Here is a 25158-nt window from a genome sequence, read left to right on the forward strand (position 1 = left end):
AGGTCTCCCTCCCCGCTGTCCCCATCCTTCCCTTCCCCCGCTTAACCACCCTTTAGTCTGTATGAATTCATATCCAGACTTGGGGCTATTGAGAGGTGGGCCTATGAGCATTGGTTCGATCCTGAGGATACGTTCAGGCCTGGGACAGTGCAAGGACCCGGCTGGCAAGCCACCATCCTAACAAGCGTGGAGGACATCTGGACATCACCAGCTCGGGGATCCCTCCAGGCCCAAGATCACTGCCCGTAAGTTCAACAACATCCTAAAGCCCGGGCCGAAAGAAAGAATCCCAGCAATGACGAGAAGATCACGCTGTGTAAATATGTAATATATATTTGTCCAAACCTAATCGCTTGAACTTATCTTAAAATGTAACCTTGAATGAATTTGCAACTTGTTTATACGAAACTCTAATCACTAGTATCTATAGTAGACTTATGTACTTACTACCATTCTTATGTGAATTTAGAGTTTATCTGTTTGTATCTTTTAAGTAATTAATGTATTCTGAATTCCTTATGTAATGTAACTGGTTCAACTGTAAAGCGCTCTGACACCCTCCGGTAAAGTTCGTGCTATATAAAAACGCTGTAATACTGTTGCATCCAGGCACAAACAACGCTGCCAACCCTTACGCATCCCTACTCACGGCCCTCACCCGTTCCTTACATAAAGTGCGGCTCTCCGCTAAGCTCGTCTAAAATAACCTTTAACTTAAATGTAACTGCTTCCAACGTTGATAGTTTCCTTTTCGATGTCACTTTCCCTCATTATTTGCATTTGCCGCCCAAGTTTTCCTGGAATTGCCTGGCCCGCTCGCTGCTTGCAGTCCTGGCTTCAGAGAAGTCTGCAAATATGTGGAGCGGGGGCTGAATAAGTTAAAACAAGCCCTGCAGACTCGGCCGTGCTCCGCGTGCTCTTCACTGCGCACGTGCGGCCATCGTCCTAGAAACCCAGCTAGACGCCCATGTCCGCCCAACGACCAATGAGTCGTGACGCACCCAAGTGTCTCGTCCAATAGAGGGAGGCGTTGCTCTGGGGTGCGGTTGCTAAGGGGCCAGGCCTTGGCGACGCTGTGGCGGTGCTGCTAGGGCCGGCTGTGGGAGTGTGGATGCTGTGGTGTCGGGGGCTTTAAGGCTGCCGGGAACAGAATGGAGACCTCAAGAACCCGGCTGCCCTCTGGCCACTGCGGGACCAGGTAGGCCAATGTGGTGTTTAGAGCAGAAAGGAGGGGTTCCGTGACAGAATAACGGGCTTTGCAAGCGCAGGATCTACCCTGCAGCGGGAGGGACGGCCCTCTGTTACGGGGATAGGGACCATTTTGTCTTCTTAAAAATAACGTTGATCTTCACGCTCAAACTTATATTTCATAACTTTTCATCGCCCTTAAATAAAGTTTGTGGCAATCCCGCCTACACGTTAGTTGTTGCGTTCTGCCCAGGCCTGCCTGCCATGTTCAAGTGGATAATAATATTTATTGTTTCTATGCTCCAGCAGTAAGCTTACCCTTGAGGAAAAGTTTCTATCGATGACAGTAACGTCTTCCTTCATTTGAACGATGCGAGCAATCTGCGTTTCCCTCCAGGCTATGTAATATCACACTTAAGTGGCGTAGCACACAACATGCTCCCCCTCACCTACATTATAATGCACAATGTGACGAGAGGGGGCGTCCTTCGCCAGCTGCAGTGTAGCATCCAACCGCCAACAGAGAGAACCCAGCACTGCCACTTTCCAGATGTTCGCAACAGTACAGTATATATTTTTTTTCTCCAGGAAATACTTATATTGGTTGATTTGGGGAGACTCTGGCCGATTCTTTTCACGTGTCATGATGTGTGTATGTTAATTTATTTTAGCGGCAGTAACATTTTAGACCTGGATATTTTACAAAGAAACGGCAAGACTGTGTACATCACATTATAGGAAAATGTGGTGCCTTATTTAAATCAATTTGAGTGTTTGAGGAAATGTTAAGGTGCCACTGTGTGACCGACAAACAACATATATTCTAAATTGCTTTCTAGGGTAAGGTTTCATCACCCAAATCGCAGGCAGTGGATGGTTATAAACGCTTGTGACTCGCCACCGCTGACTTTCTGATTGGCCACCTATATCGCCGCCTGGAGGTTGCCAGCATAAATATTGAATTTAACATTGGGACGGCATAGAAAGTACTGCAGAGATTTCACGTATGATAAACTAAAACAGAAGGAGACATGAGCGTGCTCCAACCCAGTGATCACTCTTTGCCCATAAGTTGCATGTGATAGCACTTTTAGTTAAGTTTAAACCTGAGTAGGGAGCCTAGTTACCAGTTGGGAGTGAGTTCTAGTAGATGGTTCCTAGAAGGTAAATCGACCAGAGTCTGGATGCAGTACAGGGCAGTTTAAGTGCTACATAATCCTCTGGTTGCCAGAATGTTCTTCCGACAGTGAGTGCGAGCAGGTTTATGTTCCGAGTGTCTGAGGAGAAATCAGTTGGAGTCGATGGGTTGAGCAGCAAAAAGTCTGCTCCTGGTGGGGCACATTATGAATTGTACTATCATCCTTTAACTTATATTTGAACCTGAAACCTGATGAATAAACCAATAACTTCTTTTCTACACGACTTGTCTTTAAGACATCATTGAATTTAACAAGATGGCTTTGCTTTGTGCGTAGAATTTGTTTAATTGGTGCTAATATTCTGAGGAGGGAGAGTGACTGGGAAGGTTATAGTACCAAAGTTAAGAATCTAAGTTTGGAGAAATATTTTGAGATGCCTTCTAAAACTCTGTTGCAGTCATATAATTTATCAAGAACTAGTGAACAGAGTAGTGCTTTGTGTAAAGGAATGAAGGGGGTGTCATGTATGCTCATTGTTTGAGAAATGTTCCATTGGCGGTAGTATTAATGTCAGTCATCCCTATAATCATTCCTATTAACGTGATCACAAGATCTCCTAGATTTCTAGCCAAGCATGTGGAAGTCAGCATGTTGCGTACGGGATAGGTTGAGGGGTTATTGTTGCTGAAGAAGTTTCAGAATAGCTCAGCGTTAGACGACAACAGTTTAGTCTAGAGATGTATGGCCATCAGACATGATTGGAAGTGGGTAGAGATGGTTCGAAAAAAAGATTTGCGTGTTGTCACGTAACGGTAGTAAAAGAAACGAAATGAGCAGATTATGTCACCAGAGTCGGTGTATGGGTGGAAAAGGAGTGAGCACAGGACCAAGCCTTTGGGAAATACTAACAGACAAAATAACCTACATCCTCACTAACCAGGCAAATAAATGTGATATTGCACTTTGTCTTTTTCTGTTATTTATTCTAGACATATGCTTGTGTGTCTTTATAAAAACGTCTACATACATGTATGTAACTGACAGTCATGTTGTCCTATAACGCCATTTATGCATTGTGCTAACATGTGAAGATAATGGACGAGGGGTTTGTTTATAAATCCCACCTGACTCGGGAAACTGCATAATTGGTCTGTAGGGTGCACAATATGTATATGTTCTGTTAAATGGCTGTAAAATTTTTATTGCTAACGTTTGTGTGCCTCAGTAGGTAGGGTTATAGGAAAGGGAGCCTCCAAGAGCTGCCTTGACTGCTCATGCTGGTGAAGCAGTAGTGCATAATGTTCTACCAACATTACTCCTCTGTTGGCAAAGCAGAAGCAATAGCGACTGGAGGGACGGAAGGCCAAGAAATAGGAAGTGGAAAAGCATAGGAGATATGAGTGTGTGGATGCAGTGTCTTTAACTAAAATAAAGGCCTGCCTGAGGGATAAATAACATGGTAAACCTGTGGTTAGAACTGACATAAACAGAATCTGTCTCGGTCTATGTGGATATCAGTCTGTCTGGTGGTGGGATCAGGGTCTTTTAAGAGAGTTAAAAGCCAAGAGAGCCTGCTGGAGGAGCTGCGGAGGGGTGCATGTTGGTAGGATTTAATTCCTGTGCATTACTGCGTTTAATTTCCATGCATCACAGTTGCTTGGCATTTACAATGCTGTTAGCAATGGAGTCTCTAGTTGGCAGATGTTTGCACCATTTCCAAGTAGGGACCACCACTCTACTGAGAGTTAGCTAGATACACACTTTAAATTAACCTGTGCTATCACTCTGGTAGCTTGACACCGAGCAGGCAGGCTTTATTTAAGAGGCAATGTGTAAAAACACACACACACACACATACCAGTGTGTGCTCCTCCGATAAGGCGGAGGAATGTCGCCCCACTGCTCAAAAATAAAATGATAGCGTAATGTTATTATCATTTTATTTTCCCTATGGCAGTCAGTGGCGGGGCAGGGCTGGCCAGAGCAGGGGGAAGAGTGGTTTGCACTCCGTAAGTCATGCACACTTTGCATGTTCCCCACGAGGCTGCATTACACAGCTTGGTGAGGAACAATTACAGGCTCCCTGTCCCCACGCCAGAGTGCTGAACCACAGTGCTCAGACCAATGCAGCGTTGTGATTGGCTCCAGGGAGCCTGTGTGTCTGGGACTGGAAGAAGGAAGATGAAGAGGACAGGCAGCGGCTGGCTGTTCCAGGTAAGCAAAAAATGTTTTCCCTGACCACCCCCCCTCCCCTCCTTTGCAGGTCCAGTAGCAAAAATAACCAAAAAAACACACGCACTGCTTAGAAGTCGCTAGCAGTCAAAAGTTTACTTGAGGTCGTGAGGGACCAGTGCAAATTCAAAGTTCAGGCCAGCTGCTATGGAGGGCAGGCCCGCCACAGGACCCAGACAGGTCCTGCTGAAGAAAAGAAATACCTTGGATGGAGCGATTTTCAACGGCAAGAGCCTTCTGCGTCGTCATTGAGCTGCGCAAAGGGGGTCCTGCGTCGTCGTTGATCTCCGTTGAAGTGAATGCAATGCTTCGTCGTTGAGCTGCACAGGCTGTGGAACTGCTGTCATCAAGCAGCCTCTGCATTGGTGTCGAAGGGCGATGTTGCAGAATTTCTCACACAGTTGAAGCAATGCATCAGTTTTTCCAGGTTTCGACTGCAGAAACCCACATTTGAGGCTCAGGACTGGAGGGAACACCTCAGGCAAGGGTAGGACTCACAGATGAGGGTCCAGCAGCACCAGAAGAATTGCAAGAAGTCTTTTTTTTTTGTCCCTGAGATAAAAAAAAAAAACCAGGAGGCAAGCCCTTGGAGTCACTCTGGGTTCAAGTGAGATGGGCCCAGTCCTTGTCCTCGGCAGCTCAGATCTCAGCAGGCAGAAGGGCAACTCGGGAAACCTGATGAGCAGTTCCTCAGAACAGTCAGTCAAAGCAAAGTGGCATTCTTTACAGCACAGCAGTCTTTACTCCAGCAGAGTTCTTCCCAGGTCAAGTAGTGTACGGAGTTGGTAGGGTCAGAGCCCCAGTACTTGTACTCAAAAGTGCCTTTGATGTAGTGGTTGACTTCAAAGGCACTGGCTGAAGTGCATAAGGATCCGGTTCAACCCAGTCATTTCCGCGGGGGTACTAAGTCCTTTGTGTGGCGACAGGACACGGTGTATTCATGTGCAAGTGTGAGCTCCCATCTCCCCCTTCCTGCCCAGGAAGGCTATCAGAATGCAGATGAGTCCTCTGTCAAACCGAGCCCTTTCTGTGTTTGTGGCTGTCAATAGGGAATGCACAAAGTGTATCTATCACCCAGCCCAGACGTATATTGGATACGGGCTGCAAGCACACAGAGCAAAGTTAGGAACCGAGAAATGCCCACTTTCTAAAAGTGGCATTTCTAAAATAGTAATGTTAAATCCAACTTTACCACAAAAGAGGATTTATCAATACAATTCTAAAGATATGAAACATGATTTAGCGACTTTGTTCTAATCAGTAATTATAGCTGAAAACTTTAAAGGAATTCCCAATGCTAGCCTATGAAAAGAGTAGGCCTCACAGTAGTGAAAAACAAATATAGTTGTTTGTCATTACCAGTACATGTAAAACTTAAAAGTATATGTCCTACCTTTAGTTTCACAGCACCCTGTCCATGGGGCTCGGGCCTGCCATAGAGGTGACATATATATGTGTAATCAAAGGAGAGTTTAAGACTTGGCAAGCGGTTTTAAATACCAAGTCGAAGTGGCAGTAAACTCCACATGCAGGCCTTGCAATGGCAGGCCTGAGACAGTTTTTAAAGGCTACATGTGTGGGTGGAACAATCAGTGCTGCAGGCTCACTAGTAGCATTTTTTTTTTTTAAAGCTTTATTTAGATTTGCAAAATCAAACGGTACACAAATGTTAGCTGTGCATTCACCGATGACAAAGTATGGAGGTACATCAAAACATTTCCAGCTCCCTTGCAATATATGTAAGTTATGAGTGGCATCCTAACTAGTAGCATTTATATTACAGGTACAGTATATGGTAAACCGCTTTACAAGGGACTAACAGGCAAACTAAATATGCCAGTTGGGTATACACCAATGTCACCATGTTTAGGGGAGAAGCACATCACCTTTGCACTGATTAGCAGTGGTAAAGTGATCAGAGTCTTATGGCCAACAAAAAGAGTTCAGCAAAAAGAGAAGGAAGGCAAAACGTTTGGGGTAACCATGCATAAAGGGCCATTTCCAACAAACGGAGGATGTTTAATAGTAAAATTGTAATTGTATTTTTATAGCACTGACTACCCCTGATGAGGCTTCGAATCTCTTTTCGGCAAGTAGCACGTTACTCCGTGACCCAAAAAGGATTAATGGTGGGTTAGTATAGGTAAATATGTGTTAATTTGAGCAGTGGACATGTGAGTCTGTTAGTTGGAATGAATAGGATAACTGAGTGATAGAAGAGGAAAGAGTATAGAAGGTGTTATTTGTGAGATCATAGTAGTAAGACCCCTGACGAGGCATCCAATCGCTTTTTGGTGAGATGCACACTGCTCTGGAACCAAAAGATGATTAGTGGTGGGTTAGTTTTGAAAATATATGTTAAATTGAGCAGTGGACATGTGAGTCTGTTAGTTGGACTGAATAGAGTAATGGAGGGATAGAAGAGTCTAGAAAGTTTTTTGGGAGATCATTCTAGTAAGATTAGGCTTGGGATGTTTAAAAGGAGAGATGGAGGAGGGATGAGTCTCTAGAAAGGGGTTAGGGAAATCATAGTTGTAAATTGAAGTTTTGGATACGCGAGGGAAGAGTCTAGAAAGGTTTATTTTGGAGACCGTAGTAGTATGAGGTTTGGCTTGAGTCAGAGGGTGGAGTATATATTTAGAGGGATAGTGTGAGACAGTAGTGCTTTGGACAGAGTCAACATTTTTTCTCTTGTTCTTCTAAAGTTGGAGTAAAATAATAAATCTATAAATATATAATTACATAGAAAGGGTATACATGTATAATTTTGTTTACTTCTACAGAAGGAGTAAAGTAATATATACCTACATAGAAAGGGTGTACATGCATAAAGGAGAAAAAGTTGTATTGTACAAACTCAGACTTTCAAGTGTAGCTGTACTTGGGGTGTATGTCTGTGTGTATGTATGTATGTATGTATATATATTGTAAGACCTGGGGTCTCCAGGCCCTAAGGGGGTAACGTGACACGAGCGGCTGGGCACCCAAAGGCCTGTGTGTTAAGCAACCATACAACACACGCATCCTCTGAAGCAGTAAACGCACACAATAATGGACGCCACACAATAAGGTGAATGCAAATTAATCAGATTTTATCTAATCAAAGGAGCACACACGGTAATCTTGGAGGGCAATGTATCTTAACTTGTACACATTAACATTTGCATTACAGCTTCTCATTACCTGTACCCGTTAACATGTGCATTACAGCTTCTCATTACCTGTACACTTTAACATGTGCATTACAGCATCTCATTACGGTTACCTCAGCAATCCCTGCAGTATGAACTTCCCTAGTGCTGCGGGCCGGGGCCTGCACACGTGGCGCTACTGGTGTCTATGAAGAAACAAAGGCACATGAGCATAACTTGCGGTCGTATAATGTTTGCCTAGCACCCTGAGCATAAGCGTTGTGGGTACAGGAAGCGCCTTGCACTTGGAACCTCCACTGGCGCATGGAGCGCTTGAGACCACAAACTGAGGTTACCCACTAATTGGACTTAGCACGCTCTGAGCGCTTGTGAATGCAACACGTGGGATCAGCGCTCCTTCGACTTAGAACGCATTGAGTACTGGTGAATACACAGGAATGATCAGCGCTATTGAGACATAGAACGCATTGAGCACTGTTAAATACAATTGAACGATCAGCGCTACTCCAACATAGAACGCATTGAGCACTGTTGAATACAAAGGAATGATCAGCGCTACTCCCACATAGAACTCATTGAGCACGGTTGAATACAAAGGAATGATCAGCGCTACTGGGACATAGAACGCATCGAGCGCTGGTGAGTCCGGTGAATGGCAGTCCCCAGGAGAGGGTAATCCCACGGAGGGGAGACTCACAATTACGGCGGGAAATCCCACGGAGAGGGGAAAATCACAGTCTCTGCATGCGGTGTCGTTCCCACTTGGCAGGGGGTGCACCGGGCCTTCCCACGACTCCCGGGGAGCAGGGGGGGGGGCGAGTCTCAGGCCACCACACGGCAGCGCTACCTCCCAGCCCCTGGGGGTTACCTTGGTCTCGTCGCTCGGTTCCGCTCCGGGTCCTTCTTCCGATGCGCGCAACGGCGCGGGACACTCCCGGACACTCGCTCTTCCTTCTGACGCTGTGACGGCAGCGGCGGGGCCCCGGGCTTCTCCGCAGGCCCCGACTTGGCACGGACACTTCCCTGAGGCCTACGGGCCGCGGCGGTGATCGCGTTGCGGGTCCTCGCACCAGGGGAGGGCACAAATTAAACGGGAGCTCGGCCAGCTCCGCACTCGACAGCAGATCCGCACAGGGGGTCACAGGTCAGGTCTGGCAGCGCCAGTACCTGGTCGATCCCCAGCAGTCAGGCAATCAGTCGTTTCATGAAGTTACAATATTCAGCTTTGGCATGAAGTTTCAGGATGTCACTTCTGCAGTTTCAATATTCAGTCTTTGTGGCGCAGATGATACTGGCGCCCTTGGGGTTCTGTTCCTTGGGGGGTAGGGGATGAGGTGGCGACTAGGTCCTTCCTAGTCAGGCTGGGCAGAGGTTCCCTGGGTCCTCCTACTGCTGGGCAAGATCAGTGGGTTTCACAGGATCCCTCACTCACTTAAGAGGCAGCACCTAAGCCCGGTCACTCTCGGAGGCATAAGTCCCTGGCTAGGCCCTACCGCCTACACTCCTGTGTGGATTCTCCAGCTCTGCTTCACCCCAACTGGCCAACTAACTGGAAAAAGTTCCCTCCCTCACTTATGTATCCCTAGGTCAGGTGACCTCTAGCCAAGGCTGAAAAAGTAAAAACCACACCTCCCTTCTAGAAGGTTCCAGCACATTCCAGGAGCTTCCCCATTCTACCTATGGGACAAAAAAGGCGGGCTGGTGTCGCAACATTGTTGTGGGGTTCCTGGTAGCTAGGGTGCTACTAATAAAGACCACTCTGCAGTAGCAGGGGCCTGTGGCAGCCATCTTGGGAGAAGTAAAAAAAACGAAAAAACTCAGGGAAAAGGGCCAAGTCCAACATGTGTGTGTGTGTGTGTGTGTGTGTGTGTGTGTGTGTGTGTGTATATGTATATATATATATATATATATTCACTTAAAAAACCATAGGTTTCACACATGTTATAGTTAGGTGGATATTTCACTCGTAAAAAACCAATGAAATTCCCCCGTTATAGTTAGTTCAGATAACTATAACTCGCGCGCCCGCAATCCACTGCTCATGACGTCACATATTACATCACTCATGACATGGTCAGTGGCATCACTCATGACATCACTGATGACCTCATCCTTGTGATAGAGTGGCGGTCGCGCGAGTTATAGTTATCTGAACTAACTATAACGGGGAATTTCATTGGTTTTTTATGAGTGAAATATCCACCTAACTATAACATGTGTGAAACGTATGGTTTTTTAAGTGAATTTGCAAGGTTTTTTAAATGCTAATTCCTAACTATAACGTGTGTGAAACCTATGGTTTTTTCAGTGAATTTATACGGTTTTTTAAATGCTAATTTATTTATGTATTTTTTTTATATATCTATTTTACAATAAACTACGTATTACAATTTTTTTTTTCTTTTGTTCTTTTTGGTTTTCACCGTGCGCGCATGGTGCGCGCACCCCCGCGTTTAAAAAAAAAAAAAAAAAAAAAAAAAAATTCTGCCTTCGGGGTCCTTTAGGGACCCCCTGACAAAGGCTAGGGGGTCAGGAACTCTCTACCATGCACCCTTTTCACATTCGCCACCTTCCTTTTTCACTCTCGCACTGAAAACAAACAAAATGGCGGCTGACACTTCCTGATTTCGACCGATTCGAACGTTGACTAACATGTAACCACCAATCAGAATTACGCTCGCGCACGTTAGGGTGCTCGCACCCTGCGCACGTATAGGTATTGATATGCTTTTAAATGCTATTTTCTCAGGAAATACTGAACAGATTTACACCAGACCTGCAAAAGGCACTTCCTTGACCTTATGGCTACCTCTCTGCCAAATTTCAAGTAATTCTGTTCAGCCGTTCGGGCTGTAGCTGCGTCTAAAGGTCCTATGGAAAAATGCATGGGGAAAACGTGTTTTGGGACCCCCTTTTTTTTCTCGGCCCCCGCTTGACGAATCACCCGAGACTTTCAGGGTAGGAGCTGAACGGAGCGCCCCATTAGTTTTGAAAATTTCGCGAGGATTCGTCAACCGACGCCAAAGTTATTCAAAATAGAATTTTGAGATTTCCTATGGAAACACGGTCCTAACTATAACTATCTACTGGCGACCGCCAGTAGATTATATATATATATATATATATATATATATATATATATATATGAAGTGACTCAAGCAGATAGATTCACCAAGAACAAAAATATATTTTCACTACAACGTTTCAGCTTCCGCCTTCCTCAGGTAGTACAAGATGGTTTGCTCAGTGGCTGCACAGATGACACAGCTGAATTTTCAAAAAGCATAATGAGTGAAGATTCCATTTGGAATGTGGAATCAATGCACTCCTGAGAGCTCTTGAGATATGTAGTAATCAGGTTGTGTTGTCAGTAATGTTCAGTCCATCTGGATGCAGTGATTTTAAACGGTACATCCAGAAGTTTTCCCTGGAGTCCAGTAGTTCTTCCTTTGAAACATGTTCCACGGGGAAAATCTTCAAATCTGATAGTGAATGATCCACAAGGTTGAAATGATTGGCTACAGGCTGGTCAATTTTCTTATTAATTATTGCAGATTTGTGGTTCCTGAATCGTGTACGGAGGTCATTCACTGTTTGGCCTACATATTGTTTTTTACAGCTTTGCCGTTGGGTCTGAATCACATAAATAATGCATGTTGAGCGACATGTAAGATGCTGCCTTATTGCATGGGTCCTTCTCGTAACACAACTAGTGATAGATGATGTTTGTAAAAGATATTCACACGTGATGCACCTGTTGGAGGCACAGCAATGAACCCCTGCATTTGTTACAGCTTGCTTGAGTTCAGCTCTCACAATAAGAGATCGTAAATTTGGAGCTCTGCGGTAAGCAATGACTGGTGGTTTTGGAAAAACCTTTTGCAATTTTTCACAAGTGGACAGTAAGGGAAATGTTTTTTGCATTATATTTCTGTAGTTAGGAGCTGATGGATGATAGTCAACTACAAATGGAGTTCTGTCACTTTTGTTTCTGCTGTTGGTATTCTAAATAAGTGCTTCTCTGGGCAACTGCAAAGACTTGTCAATTTGTTGCTGTATGATCTGCAGAGGATAGCCTGCCCTTTTAAATAACGTAGCAAGCTCCTGTAGATGGTCTTTACAGGTTTCCTCATTGCTGCAGATGCGTCTTATTCTGAGTGCTTGGCTGTAGATGATGCTCAGTTTAGTGGGGTGTGGGTGACATGAAGTCCAGTTTAGATACAAATGAGCATCTGTAGGCTTGTGGTACAGATCAGTTGTAATTTTGTGTTCATGAATGGTGAGTAGCACATCCAGAAAAGGGAGATAAGGCTTCTGTTTAGTATTGCTGCTGCTAAATTTAATGGTAGGATGGATATTGTTGATATAAGCTGTAAATTGTTCTAATGTTCTACTTCTTGCATTCCATATTATAAATATGTCATCAATGTATCGTAGCCATACCAGTGGTTTGATGCTAGAAGTAGCAATGAGGAAACCTGTAAAGACCATCTACAGGAGCTTGCTACATTATTAAAAAGGCGAGGCTATCCTCTGCATATCATACAGCAACAAATTGACAAGTCTTTGCAGTTGCCCAGAGAAGCACTTATTTGAAATACCAACGGCAGAAACAAAAGTGACAGAACTCCATTTGTAGTTGACTATCATCCATCAGCTCCTAACTACAGAAATATAATGCAAAAAACATTTCCCTTACTGTCCCAGGGGTGGGGGAATCATATCGCCCGACGCCTGAACCATGTTGTTTATATTGACGGGCAAGAAGATTTATTGTCTATTTATATCCGGACATGTAGACGTTAATCACGTTTTAATCACGTTAAAACAACAGGCTGTGGGCACTCTGGGACTCACAGCCAATCCGAAGCTTGCAGAGAGCCTTTGGCGGCATCTGATTGGCTAGCAGCCCATGACTGGGCTCTAGCCAGTGATTGGCTGGGGGAGTGAAACGTCACTCAGCCTCTGCAAGCAGTAGTCCGTGGCTGCCACGAGGCTTGCAATAAGCATTCAGGTAAAATAAGCAGTTTTGCCCGCTTGAATTGTGTGATATTGTGACGGAGGTGCTGCGATTTTCTTTTATTTATATTTTTAGCAACCGTGCGTGGGTAGATTAATTAGTACAAATGCCTAGGCCTGGCCCGCCTCTGCGCCTCAGATGAGGACGTCAAAAAAGCGTATCGCAAGCAGGCGCGCTGTGCTACCACCGCTTCATGGGGGAAACACCCATTACAACGAATTCCGATTCACGCGCTGCCATCGCAACGCGGGTTTAACATCGCGGGTCCGGAGCCTTCATACAGATCTGCAGATTAATGCTTTCAAAAGAGACATCCGTTGGTGACTTGCAATTTATAACTTAAAGTCCTAATATAGAATAGTGAACTATTAACTTTCAGCCCAGAACTGCATAAACACACCGACAAATCTACATTACAAAATTGATTAATGTTGCAAAGAGGGTACATTTGGCGAAAAAACGATTCTTATTAAAGGAAGCTCCCAACTTTGCTGTTTCTTTTTCGACTCTGCGTTTGTGCTTCTCCACACCAAGCACTCTTAAACTACTGCCTACCAGTATGGGTGACATGTGACTCCTACACTTTCACTCCTTTGGCTTATGGGCAAAAAACCGTTGTCGCACACGGCGCAGCCAGCACTAAAAGCTTTTGAAGCACCTGCTGCAGCGTTTCTTTCCGGCAATTACCAGGCCTCACAGAAATGTGTAGAAAACTTGTGTGATGAATTACCATCCTGGAAACAGATCCGTGTTTTGTATAGTTGAGGTTGTGACCTCGGTGAAGTTAGTGCAGAGGGTTAATATGCCTGCTGCAAAGAACATGTACGAAGTCGATTACAGAGTGCATAGGATGGAAACAGATCTGCAGGTTAATGCTTTCAAAAGAGACATCCGTTGGTGACTTGCAATTTATAACTTAAAGTCCTAATATAGAATAGTGAGCTATTAACTTTCAGCCCAGAACTGAGTAAACACACCGACAAATATACATTACAAAATTGATTAATGTTGCAAAGAGGGTACATTTGGCGAAAAAACTATTCTTATTATTAAAGTAAGCTCCCAACTTTGCTGTTTCTTTTTCGATACAACTTACCGATTCGCAAGGAACGTAGGGCTCACGTCTGGCCAGCTGCAAAAGTGAGGGGGAAATGGCAGGAGGCACGCTGGCTGACACCTTTTATATCCCACCCATACGTTTTTACAAGGGTGACGGTAAATTAGTACATTACGTATGGTTTGAAATGTACGTATTTTGTGGGAATAAATACACAGCCAAGGGTGACGGTAAATTAGTACATTACGTATGGTTTGAAATGTACGTATTTTGTGGGAATAAATACACAGCCAAAAAAATGGAAAAAAAGGGGAATAGAAATAAAAGAATTGCCGTCGGGGTTAAGGGGAGGGGGCGCAGGGGGGCAGGGACGCGATAATATCGCTTGACAAGTGGAACGGGGGTAGGTGGGACAAGTGGATTTTACAGGACATGTAGATCTCAGTGGCATTTTGTCCCTTGTACAACTAGATTATTTGGAAAATTCCACACCCCTGCTGTCCACTTGTGAAAAATTGCAACAGGTTTTTCCAAAACCACCAGTCATTGCTTAATAATGCTATATTATCTATGCTGTCATTTTTTAATAGCTGGCTGAACAGTCCGTAAGCAATGTACTGCTGTTTACGCTGTGTTATTTTTTTGTAATTCTACACAAAATACCAATAAAAATAATTTTTAAAAAACATTTTGTATATTTACCCAAGGTGTGCGCTGCACAACACTTCACCCTTCATGTATTGTACTTTGCGCAAGTACACGTACACCCAGCACAAGTGCATTGTGCTCCTGCTGTACAGCACTACATTTTTCATATATTGTATTCCTTTCTGGCATACATACACCCAGTAGGTGCACTAACCACACATGCACTGTACTGTACTGTTGTATTCCTGTACTGTACCCTTCCTAGACACACACACAGCCAGCGTAAAGTCACTACTCCCGTGCCGTGCAGCACTCCACTTCTCCTTAATGTAGGCCTGGGGTGAGTGAAGGACACAGCAGCAAAACATTTAAAAAGGTGAGCGAGCATGTAGGCCTCACTCTAGTGACGCAGGTTAAATGGGTACTGTTCACTAATGCTGATCTCTATACGGTATGCTGCCACTATTGCGCTCGACTCCTGGTGGAGGCAGTAGCCTTCTACCACTATGAGTGTAGCACTTTCGCTACCCCTCTCGGTCGAACAAGACCGCAATCTGTGAGATTGGCCTCTGTTATGGCGCATGGACATGATCCGTGTTTTCCTATGGAAAAAAATCTGCATTAGGGATCCAGGCAACAGTACAGTTGGGCATCCAGGGCAGGGGTACACGTCTTTACCATGAAGAGGACTTTTGCGACCCAACATAGGCAAAGATAATAGATCTGGGGTTAATATGCCAACACATAATTTAATGATGACAAATTGACTTTCCCAGTGCTCTTACCTTTTGTGGTCTACTGCATTGCCAAAGCTTGGGCATTTTTTTCAGCCTTTTGTTTGTCAAAACTGCTTTTTTCACTTGCTCAGTGCATAGTGGGAGTATTTGGTGGCAGGATACGTGTGTGTGTGTGTGTGTGTGTGTGTGTGTGCGCACAGATATGTATTTTGGCTTTACATACATTTAAACGTATATATGTATATGTTTGTACGTGTTTACTTGTGCATGTCTGATTTTATGTAGTGCAAAAGCTTTTTTCTTTTTAGTTTGCCGTTCCAACATGGCTGTCGCCCTTGATGAAATGTAAAAGGCAAAATGACTGCTATTTTATCACTACATGCGTGCTTTGTGATGCATGAGTCCAGATGCCTTATATCTTTGCTACTAAAGATGACAGATGTGTGCTCACATTTGTACATATGTGTCAAGAAGTGCTGGTGGCCATTTTGGCTTTTACCATTCCAACTTGGCTGACAGCCATGTCGGAACGGTGATAATACAAACAAGCTTTGACAAAGTTTGTAGGCCATACCTGTCTTGTAAAAGCACGAGTCATTGGCTTTGCCAGTGCTCTTTTCTTACTTTAATGGGGTGGCACAGAATAGAATGTAGTAATTTGCCTGGCTCTACACTTGGTAGAATTTTTGGAGCAGTTGAGAAACAAATTAGGTGGTATTGAAGAAATCGTTGTCTTCGTATGCAGCTAGAAACCATGCTATCAGGAAGCAATACAAAGGAAAATGACTTCTTACTGGACCAGCAAACTCTAATGGTCTATCATCCAACCAGTCTAGGCAAATAACTAAGCCAATCTCTCTTTACAAAACCTGGACTACAAAATCGAATCGCGAATGTTATGCGCTGAACATGTACAAACCTTTTCTTCGATAGTAAAATAAGGGAGAGTTCTAACCCTTAACCTGAAGAGGGCCATGATAAACCGGATTAAGAACAAAACAAAGTCACAGATTTGAAGTTGTAACTGGCACATACATGCCAACAGACCTACTCGGACGGAAGACTCCCAGGTTTTAAGCCAAAATGGCTTCTTTTTAGCTGTCTCCCGCCTGAAATTACCTCTGCATCAATAGAAGCCATGGAGAAAAACTCATTCCCACGATAATTTTTCAAAAACCTCCCACTTTACTGTTCTGAAATGTTGGCATGTGTGCTGCCATTACACCCCGAGAGTGTACAGCCTACTCTGCATGCAAATATTTATTATGCAAACGAATCTACCTCGTGCGACTTACAAAACCATTTTGAACCGTCGCTAGCGATTCCAAGTAACCGAGATTCGTCATGGTATTATTTGAGGGGGAGCCAGTCCTCCCCAGGAACGCTCTAGGGGCCAAATTCTCATATAAGCAGAACGAAAGACTTTCGGACCCCCTCAGTACATGCTGATTGATAAAAATGACAAGGCTCTAGAATTAACTGCCCACATTTGATGTAAACCAGTGTGGGTAGTAGAAATAGTACAGTCAATCTCTCTGAATAAAAGCTTCCTTCCTCCCCTGCGCCAAGTTCTACGGCGTGGGAGTGTGGCAGCGTTGCAGTTTTTCATCAGCCACAGTGTTTTAAGGTAAGGGAGGCTGAACAATTGTCTGCGTTTACAAAGATGTCAATGCAAAAACAATGCAGCAACCCCCAGTCTGACTTCTATGTATTTATTTAAACGGTGAGCCAATCCGAATGTTGTGTGTAAGTAACCGTAGTTTTATCAGTCTCACGGGGATGCAGGTTATGCTGCTGTTAAAGAACCCAAACCACCTTAAACTAGTAAACGTTTTAGACAGCAGTGTTTGTAAGACGAGAATGCATGAGTCACTGCGATGCGAGACTCACTGTGCACTGTTGCTGGGAAAGAATAGTATTTCCTCTCTGGCACAGAATCCCGTCAGTCGTTGTGATGCAGCCTGCCTGGGCATGCACCAGAGAGAGGGTTATAGGGAGAGATTACTTAGCGGAGGCACTCCCCACTTGGTCGACCTCCTGTGTCCCACAAACTCAGACCACCAGGTTAATCTTTATGGAAGAATTGAGGCTGCAGTTTATTTAGGCAATTTCCAACTTACAAGCTTTCCTTACACACTATTCCTTTGCTTACTCTGAGCCTGTGCCCCCCCTTACCATAATAAGCACTGTGCCCCACATCCAGTGTTTTCTATTGCCTCTGCCCCTTTGCCACGGGCAGGCGTATCATCTGCTTTCAGCCCAGCCAGGTGACCATTTACTTCCGGTATGACCGTTTTAACTTCTACTTCCGGGCAGTCGTCTGGTTCCAGCCCGACAGGTGACCATTCACTTTCGGTGTACCATTTACCTTCTACTTCTGAGGAAGCGTCTGCTTTCAACCCACCGGGTGACCTTTCACTTCTGGCATAACCTTTACTTCCGGGTAAGCGTCTGCTTCCAAACTGCATCGTGATCCAGTCACCTATGTACCAAATTCTCCCGGGCCACAGGCTCCGACGGTTAGATTTCCTTCTGGTTCAACACCGTAGGCACTTGCAGTGTACTGCCAGAACACCATTGGCACTGACCGTTACCTGCTGAAGGGATATTTTACTCCTGCCCGTGATCGCTTTGTAAGTACCGCCATGCATTGCTTGTGGCTTTCGCTATCAGCAAGCCCCCCTCCCCCCCACCACCATAGCTGCGCCACAATTCTTCCAACCTCTATCCAAATATGTCCTCCATCAGGACTGTAAATACATCGGTGCCAGAAATTTAGATATGCTTACCCCAAACTAGCCATCTACCTAAGTGGAATTTAGCCAAGGCCCTTGAGTTTCATACGGTTTCTGTACCATAAGACAGTCAGGGATTTCTTCACAGCGTGAGACCAACCATTATCACCTTTGGCACAATGTCTATTCCACCCCCGCTCATTGGCAAACCAGGACAGTGATGTGTTTGGCGCCTCAAAGTGACTTCTCAAATTCACAACCATCTCCACCCTGCTCCGATAACAAATCCACTCAAGTGCCTTGGCATCGGAATGTTGGATTCTCCTCTTCCCCCCCAACCCCCATTCCTGCCAGCTCTTTTCGCTACTCTGGACAAAATGAAGTGCTTGCTGTCCTTCAATGTTTGCTTTCAGCTTTGTTGTCTTGCCTTAATAAGTTCAGTGTGGGACCCTACTCCTCCAGGTACTGTTTAAATCCTCTGACTTTTGACATTGCAATGACACCCAAACGATTAACCGTAGTCCTCTTCAGCATAACCTGTTTCCTCTCCTTGCCTTTCTTCCCTGTACTAGTGCAACTTCTATTATCCGCTTCCTTGTGAATCTGTTCAACTAGGGTGAAAATAACTATAAATTATCTCTTCCAAACTTCTGCCAGCCAGGGTCTTTTACTCCACCTCAATGACCATCCTTTGCATGCCAGAGTAGTATTCCGCTAACCCCTCGCCTGTTTCCTGCAGTGTCACATCCATTCAAGTATAGTGTTGTCCCTGGCCCCTTTAAGAAGGCGATGACTTGTTCCCATCCCAGATCCTTACTGCTGAGAACTCCTCATTGGTTGAAAGGCTGTCATAAGACTGAAGGTTGTTTGAATCTGACCTGCCTGTTATTGCTGAAAGCCAGCAAGTAACTGTTTAGCTTATCCTGATTGCGTGCTTGCCAGACACTGTTGGCATAGCGTTTGCTTACAATCCATGCCCCCATAGTGTTGTGGGCCACTGCTGTATTTCCAATCCTGCCCCATACAATAATAACCCATATACAGTACCAGACCCCAAATGTTCCATCCATTCTTCCTCATCTTTCTGATCCCAAGGCATACCTGGTATCCCCTTTTCCATTGGCGGAAGTCCAAATTATATTGCAGCCAACCTATTCACCCATAATGCCTGATCCGCTCCTGAATAGCACGGTTGCATCAAGCTAATGCTGAGCCTTGCTCCGGGTATGTCTCTACAATTTTGGCTGCTAACAAGGTAAATGCATACAACCAGTTCACAATATTCCTCTCAGGCCTAACCCTCTTTCTATTCTTGCTCCCCCTGCTGTGCCTAGAGCCTTTGAATGCATTCTCCCCCCTGCAGACATGTTCCAGTAGGATGAAAATATCTATGAACTCTCTTTCACTGTTTCTTTAACCTCCACTGAATTGTGCCATGCAACACTGAAACCTTAATGACTCTTCATCACTGGGTTGCATAAAGGTAAACTTGTTGACTGTGTAGCATTTGCCTGAGGCCCCTTCCGGGTGTACTAGTATTGCCTCTACCCATCCGCTCCAGTACACACTTAAATCTACTTTCTCCACCCCTGCCATCATCCTCATCCACTTTTTTAATTTTCTTATTTTTTTTTACTTTCCTTCATCACTCCCGGGAATATGCTTCCATTCTGCCCCTTCCTCTACCTGAACAGTCTTAGCATAACCTTGGAGATCTCACCCAGTTCACCAGTTTCAGGTATTAGTGTACCTTCATAATTCGTATATTTCTTCTCTTTTCCTATCGGCAGGACTGCCACTGTTGCACACACAAGGAAGTTCCCTGCATTTTTGTTGGCGTTATACCCAGCCACCTCCCTCGTGTCTTGTATGCCTCTTTTTATTCTCTTTACCCTCAAGGCCTCTTCTCCCCGCCCGTTAGCCTTCTACTTGGTATCACACTGCTCCACCCATAGCAATGCGCAAATATGCCCAACGTTGTAAAAAGTTCCCACTTGTGACTTATCCATGTCCATTTAATGTCCGATTCCATGGGGAGGTAGGGGATCCACACCTGGGCCAAGGTCTAACTCCTGTTCCTCCCACTGTTGTTTTTCAATGTTGCTGGAAAGCCGGTCTAAAATTGCTGTGAGTCTCTCTCGACTGACCATTTACCTCCTGGGTCACCCCTCTTCGGTCCTGCCTCGTCCTCCATGGCTAGATCTACACCAAAGCCCAGGGGGCACTCACTCCTGTCCCATCTACCTCAGGAGTGACCTGGTGCCCGTTCCTTTTTAAGCTGACCTAAAATGACATGTGTGTTGGCATTCTGAAAGATGGCAGTGTGATGGGTGGATCCAAACACAAAAACCCTGGAAACTATCTGTGGTAGGGAACAAGAGGCTATGGGGCCTCAAGGGTGAGCTGGCCTCCAGTCACAGAAGTTTTCCCACAAAACAGCCACCTGAGATTTAATTTGTGTATTTTGAACATACCTATCTAATTCTGGGCATACACTAAAATGTGCCTGGATGTCCTCACACACCATCCGGTATCGTGCTTCATCATAGGACTCCCATGCTCTTCAAAAACTCTGTTTGTTGCAGAGCGGGCCTACACCTAGAGTCAGGGAGGCACTTCTACCCAAGAATGGACCGGTGAAATATAAATATTTAAAACCAATCTGATATGCCAAACTGACCTTTTTATATTTCCATGGAATGCCACTTGGTATTAAAAACCATTTGTGGGGAATTAGTACTCCATCACCACATACACCGTCAACATGTTTCTGCCTGATGGCTCATGAGAATCTGTGACATTCTTCAGGATGGAAACGGGGGATCCAATCGTTGACTTATTAGGTTGACTTTTGTCTACCCTTACTGCTATTCGGCCCCTTAGGTACCCTACTATCTGATCATCTGGATCCCAGGGAGGAAAGGCTCAGCAACCCCTGTAGTCACTTTCATCATGGTGTGTTCCTGTCGGGGAACCTCCTAGCGTTCGCTCCTTCCTCCTAGTGAACAGTGTGATATGTGTGGGCAGGGGGGGAACATTGAACATACCTTGATTAATGAAAGCTGATATTGCCAAGGTGATGGACAGGGTGAGGAGTGCCTGCCCCGCAATCATAAATGGACCTGATTCAATGGGGAGAAATCTACATTCTTTCCCCCTACTCGGCCCCTCTTGCTTTACCTAAAGTATTTTCCCCTGCAAGTGGGCCCCAACTTATTGGGAATAGAGGGTGTGAGGGGCATGGAGGTGGGGGTGTGGAAGTGTGCCTTCTGCCAGACACACTGGTGCAGGGTCACCCTTGGTCCACGAGTTCAAACAAGTAAAGAGAATCGACACTGGAGTGAAGCAAAGATTAGATCATTTATTAACACTCTTGAGCGGGGGCCTCGTCCAACAAGCACCAAGGGATACTCGAGGAGAAAGCACACGAGCAATGATTACATGGGTTTTTATAGGAAAGGATCACAAACAGGTGACACCCTGTGGTGTAAATAGAGCTTTGAGAAAAACGCACAAATGAGGTAATGATGAGAATCGACAGCCTTGGTGTTTTGAGCAATCTTCGCGTCTTGAGGCTGCACAACAAGATATGTTATCTGTGTAAACTTTATTCAGGACTTAACCATTGTCTGGAAACTCCGAGCAGGCTCCAGCTGTTCTTTTGCGCTGACTCTGCATGTATATACAGCCTGCAATACCCCAATCTAGATTCTTTACAAATGTTTGTGCAGGAGAGGTGTCAAGGATAGAGCCAGGGCTGGAAAGGAGGGCAGAGGTAAAATGGATGACGCTACATTAAAAAACTAGAAGGATCAGATTTTATATTTCAACAGTCCTTCCTTTTTAGCCTATGCTAATCAATTTTAAAGTAAATATATTAATCTTGTATATCAATCCTCATGAGTTCATCGATTTCGAGTTGCATCATCATTTGTCTATTTGATTCATGAACATTAATTGGGGAAGGCTTGATACTGTTACAAGTAGCTATACAAGCTGTACATATCGCAGAGGCCCACTGGATGCAGCAACAGCACGTGAGAAAGATGGCTCCTATAATTACTATTCCCTATTAATAATTTCCAGTCCCAAGAAGAAACAATACCCCACAACCACTCGGACCAAGTCCATGTTCCTTGTTCCTGATGTATTTCTGCAGCTAATTTATGCAGTCTGGAAATAGCAAAAACAACAGTTGATGGACAGAATGCAGAACAATGTCATACATTCACCCCAGTACAGAGATCTGGGCATAAATCCATCATTGTTTTGCTCACCATGCCGTTCCAGTTTGAACCCAGCCATATGCAAATCAGTCTTGACCCTGTGCCCCATGGGAACAGTCCAGCCCGAACTGCCAAGCCAGGTCCTCCCTGGACTGGAAACAAGCATCCTAGGACCGGTTTCGGAGTTTCACCCCTCTTCAGCCAGGATAGCTTGATTCTAGTGGGCTAGACCTTCTGAATTGTCAGGTATGGCTTCATGTACCGGCTGATGGATTAGAGACAATTTTTCATTTAAGTTTTTTTAAATATTCACTAAGGACAGGGTACTGTATTTCTTTTATTACATTTGGTCTCGGGGGTGGGGGGGGTCCCCACACATTCATAGGCCGTCCGAACACTACCTCATAAGGGGAGAGATCAATCTTACTGTGTGGGATGGAACAAACTGATAACCGGGCTAGGGGCAGAGCATCTGGCCATTTAAGGCCCGTTGTTGCCTGTATTTTAGCAAGTTTAAGCTTCAGTGTGGGGTTGGATCGTTCTACAGGTCCCGCTGCCTCAGGGTAATTGGCAGCATGAAACTTCTGTTTTACCCCTAGACCTTTCATTAGGTACTCTATAATCTGACCAGTGAAATCGGGGCCATTGTCACTCCAAAGGACCCTACAAATTCCAAATCGAGGCAAGAATTCTTTCTACAAAATTTTGGCTGTTGTCAAAGCAGTATTATCTTTGGTTGGATAGGCCTCTACCCACTTGCTAAATGAACAAACCACCACTAAAGCATACTTCAGGTTGTTGCAACGCTCCATCTGGATATAATATATTTGAAGTGCTTCGAAAGGTACTGGGGTTGATACTCCCTTCCCGGGATTGTGTTATAAACATATCATACAATGCTTTACTAAATGTTCAGCTGTTTTACGAATGTCTGGATTGTCCCAAACCTTTTCTAGTTGGGAGATGGTGTTTTTAGCACTAACGTGGGCAGGCTCATGAGCCATAGTAAAAAAAGGGCAGTAAATAGGCATGAGGCAATTTCCATTTTGACATATCTTTGGACCTCCAACATCCCTCATCATCTTACTCCCCTTCCTTTTCCCATTCTGCCTTTTCTTGTTCAGTAGCTGACTGTTGTATCTCCTTAACCACCGTGTACATGTTTTCCCATCTTTCAGCTTGGGACCGCAGTGCATACGTTCTGCTTGTGTGGGTACTTGCTGTATCTCATGCTATATCATCTGCCACAGCATTTCCTTGTCCCACCTTATCTGTAACTTTCTTGTGGGCACTACACTTGATAATGGCCACACTCTTTGGCAATGTCAGGGCTGTGAGGAGGCTATTTACCAGTTCATCATGTTGAATCTTGGCACCATGCGAAGTTAGGAACCCTCGTTCCTTCCAAAGCCTGCCAAAGTTGTGTGCCACACCAAATGCATACTGGCTGTCAGTGTAAATGTTTAATGATAATCTTTGACTGAGTTCACAAGCCCTCAAGAGTGCGATGAGTTCAGCAGCTTGGGCTGATCTCTGTGGAATGTGAGCTGTCTCTACGGGTGTCTGCAACGTTGTTATGGCATAGGCTGCAGAAGTAGTGCCATCAGGTAATCTTAAACAGGAGCCATTCACCCATAATTCTCCTTCAGGATTTAACAGGCCTATGTCTTTGAGATCTACTCTTCCCTTGGTTTGTTCCTCCGTCAGAAAAATACAATCATGCAAATCATGGGGTTGTTTAGCTGGTAAGGGTAACAATGTGGCAGGATTCAATGTCAAACATCTCTTGAGTGTAATATGGGGTGCCAAAAGTGTGAGTTCATATCCTGTGAGCTAGGCACTAGTCAAGTGTTGTGTCTTAGTTTGGTTAAGCAGTGCATCTACGGAATGTGGTACCTTAACCATAAGTTTGCTGCTTAATACTATCCCTTCAGATTGTCGTATGGAGAGGGCTGTAGCAGCCACAACCCTAAGTCAACCCGGGAGTCCTCTGGCCACTACGTCCAATACAGCTGAGAAGTAAGCACATGGGTGATGTTTGCTGCTGTGTGGCTGTGTCAAGACTGATAATGCACACCCTTCTCCCTCGTGTACATATAGTGTAAAGGGTTTGGTGTAATCCGGGGTACCCAACACAGGAGCAGAACAAAGGGATGCACAAAGCTGTTGATATGCATTTTGACATTCAAATGATCATGGTAGAGGACAGGGGGTGTCTTTGGTAACAAGGGACAAAAGGGGTTTGATAATGACTGAAAAGTTGGGGATCCATTGTCTATAGTAAGAGGTAATGCCAATAAGTGCTCTGACTTCTTTTTGTGTACGGGGAATGGGAGTGTGTATGATAGTTTGAATCCTATCCTTGGTGAGAGTGCGTCCCTTCTTTGACAAGAGGTGACCTAGATAGGTGAACTCTGGTCTACAATATTGCAATTTATTCTTAGAGACCTTATGTCCCTTAGAAGCAATATGGTGCAATAAGGAGAGGGTGGCTTCTTTGCAATGTTCAGGTGTGTCAGCCGCGAACAGGATGTCATCGACACATTGTGCGAGTGTGACTCCAGTTGGTAAGGGAAGTTCATCCAACTGTCGTTTGAGTGCCTGGCTGTAGATGCTAGGGCTTTCTGTATAGCCTTGAGGGGCTCTAAAAAAATCTAAATCAACGACCTTTAAGTTAAAATCCAAATCTTCTATCCTGATGTATAGGGATAGAGAAAAAGACGTTCTTAAGATCAATGACAGAAAACACAGTGGCTGTGGGCGGGGCCAAAGTCAACAGGGTGGTAATATCAGAAACAACAGGATATTCGGGAACTACTAGCTTGTTAATTTCTCTCAAATCGATAACAAATCGATCAACTTTATCCTGTATTCCATCCCCTCTTTTAAGGACAGGAAGAATATGGCTATTACACACTTTAGAGGAGACTTCCTCAATGACCCCTGTAAGTATCATGTCATCAATGATTTGTATTAGCGCATCTTCACCTTCTTTTGATATTTTGTATTGCGGGACACGTGGCA

At 44.7% G+C, this 25158-nt stretch overlaps 1 protein-coding gene across 2 annotated transcripts in view; it reads left to right on the forward strand.

Annotated features, from left to right (window-relative positions):
- Window positions 1-1042: 1042 nt before the first annotated feature.
- The window catches only part of TULP3 (TUB like protein 3), a 498377-nt gene continuing 474261 nt past the window's right edge, over window positions 1043-25158 (forward strand). For both annotated transcript variants that reach the window (XM_085652317.1, XM_085652315.1), the window contains exon 1: window positions 1043-1198. In XM_085652317.1, coding sequence (XP_085508443.1) covers window positions 1152-1198 — 47 coding nt within the window. In that variant the 5' untranslated portion in view covers window positions 1043-1151. The remainder of the gene's footprint in view (window positions 1199-25158) is intronic.

Source organism: Triturus cristatus, chromosome 4_1 (genome assembly GCF_964204655.1).
Source record: "Triturus cristatus chromosome 4_1, aTriCri1.1, whole genome shotgun sequence".
Classification (NCBI taxonomy): Eukaryota; Metazoa; Chordata; class Amphibia; order Caudata; family Salamandridae; genus Triturus; species Triturus cristatus.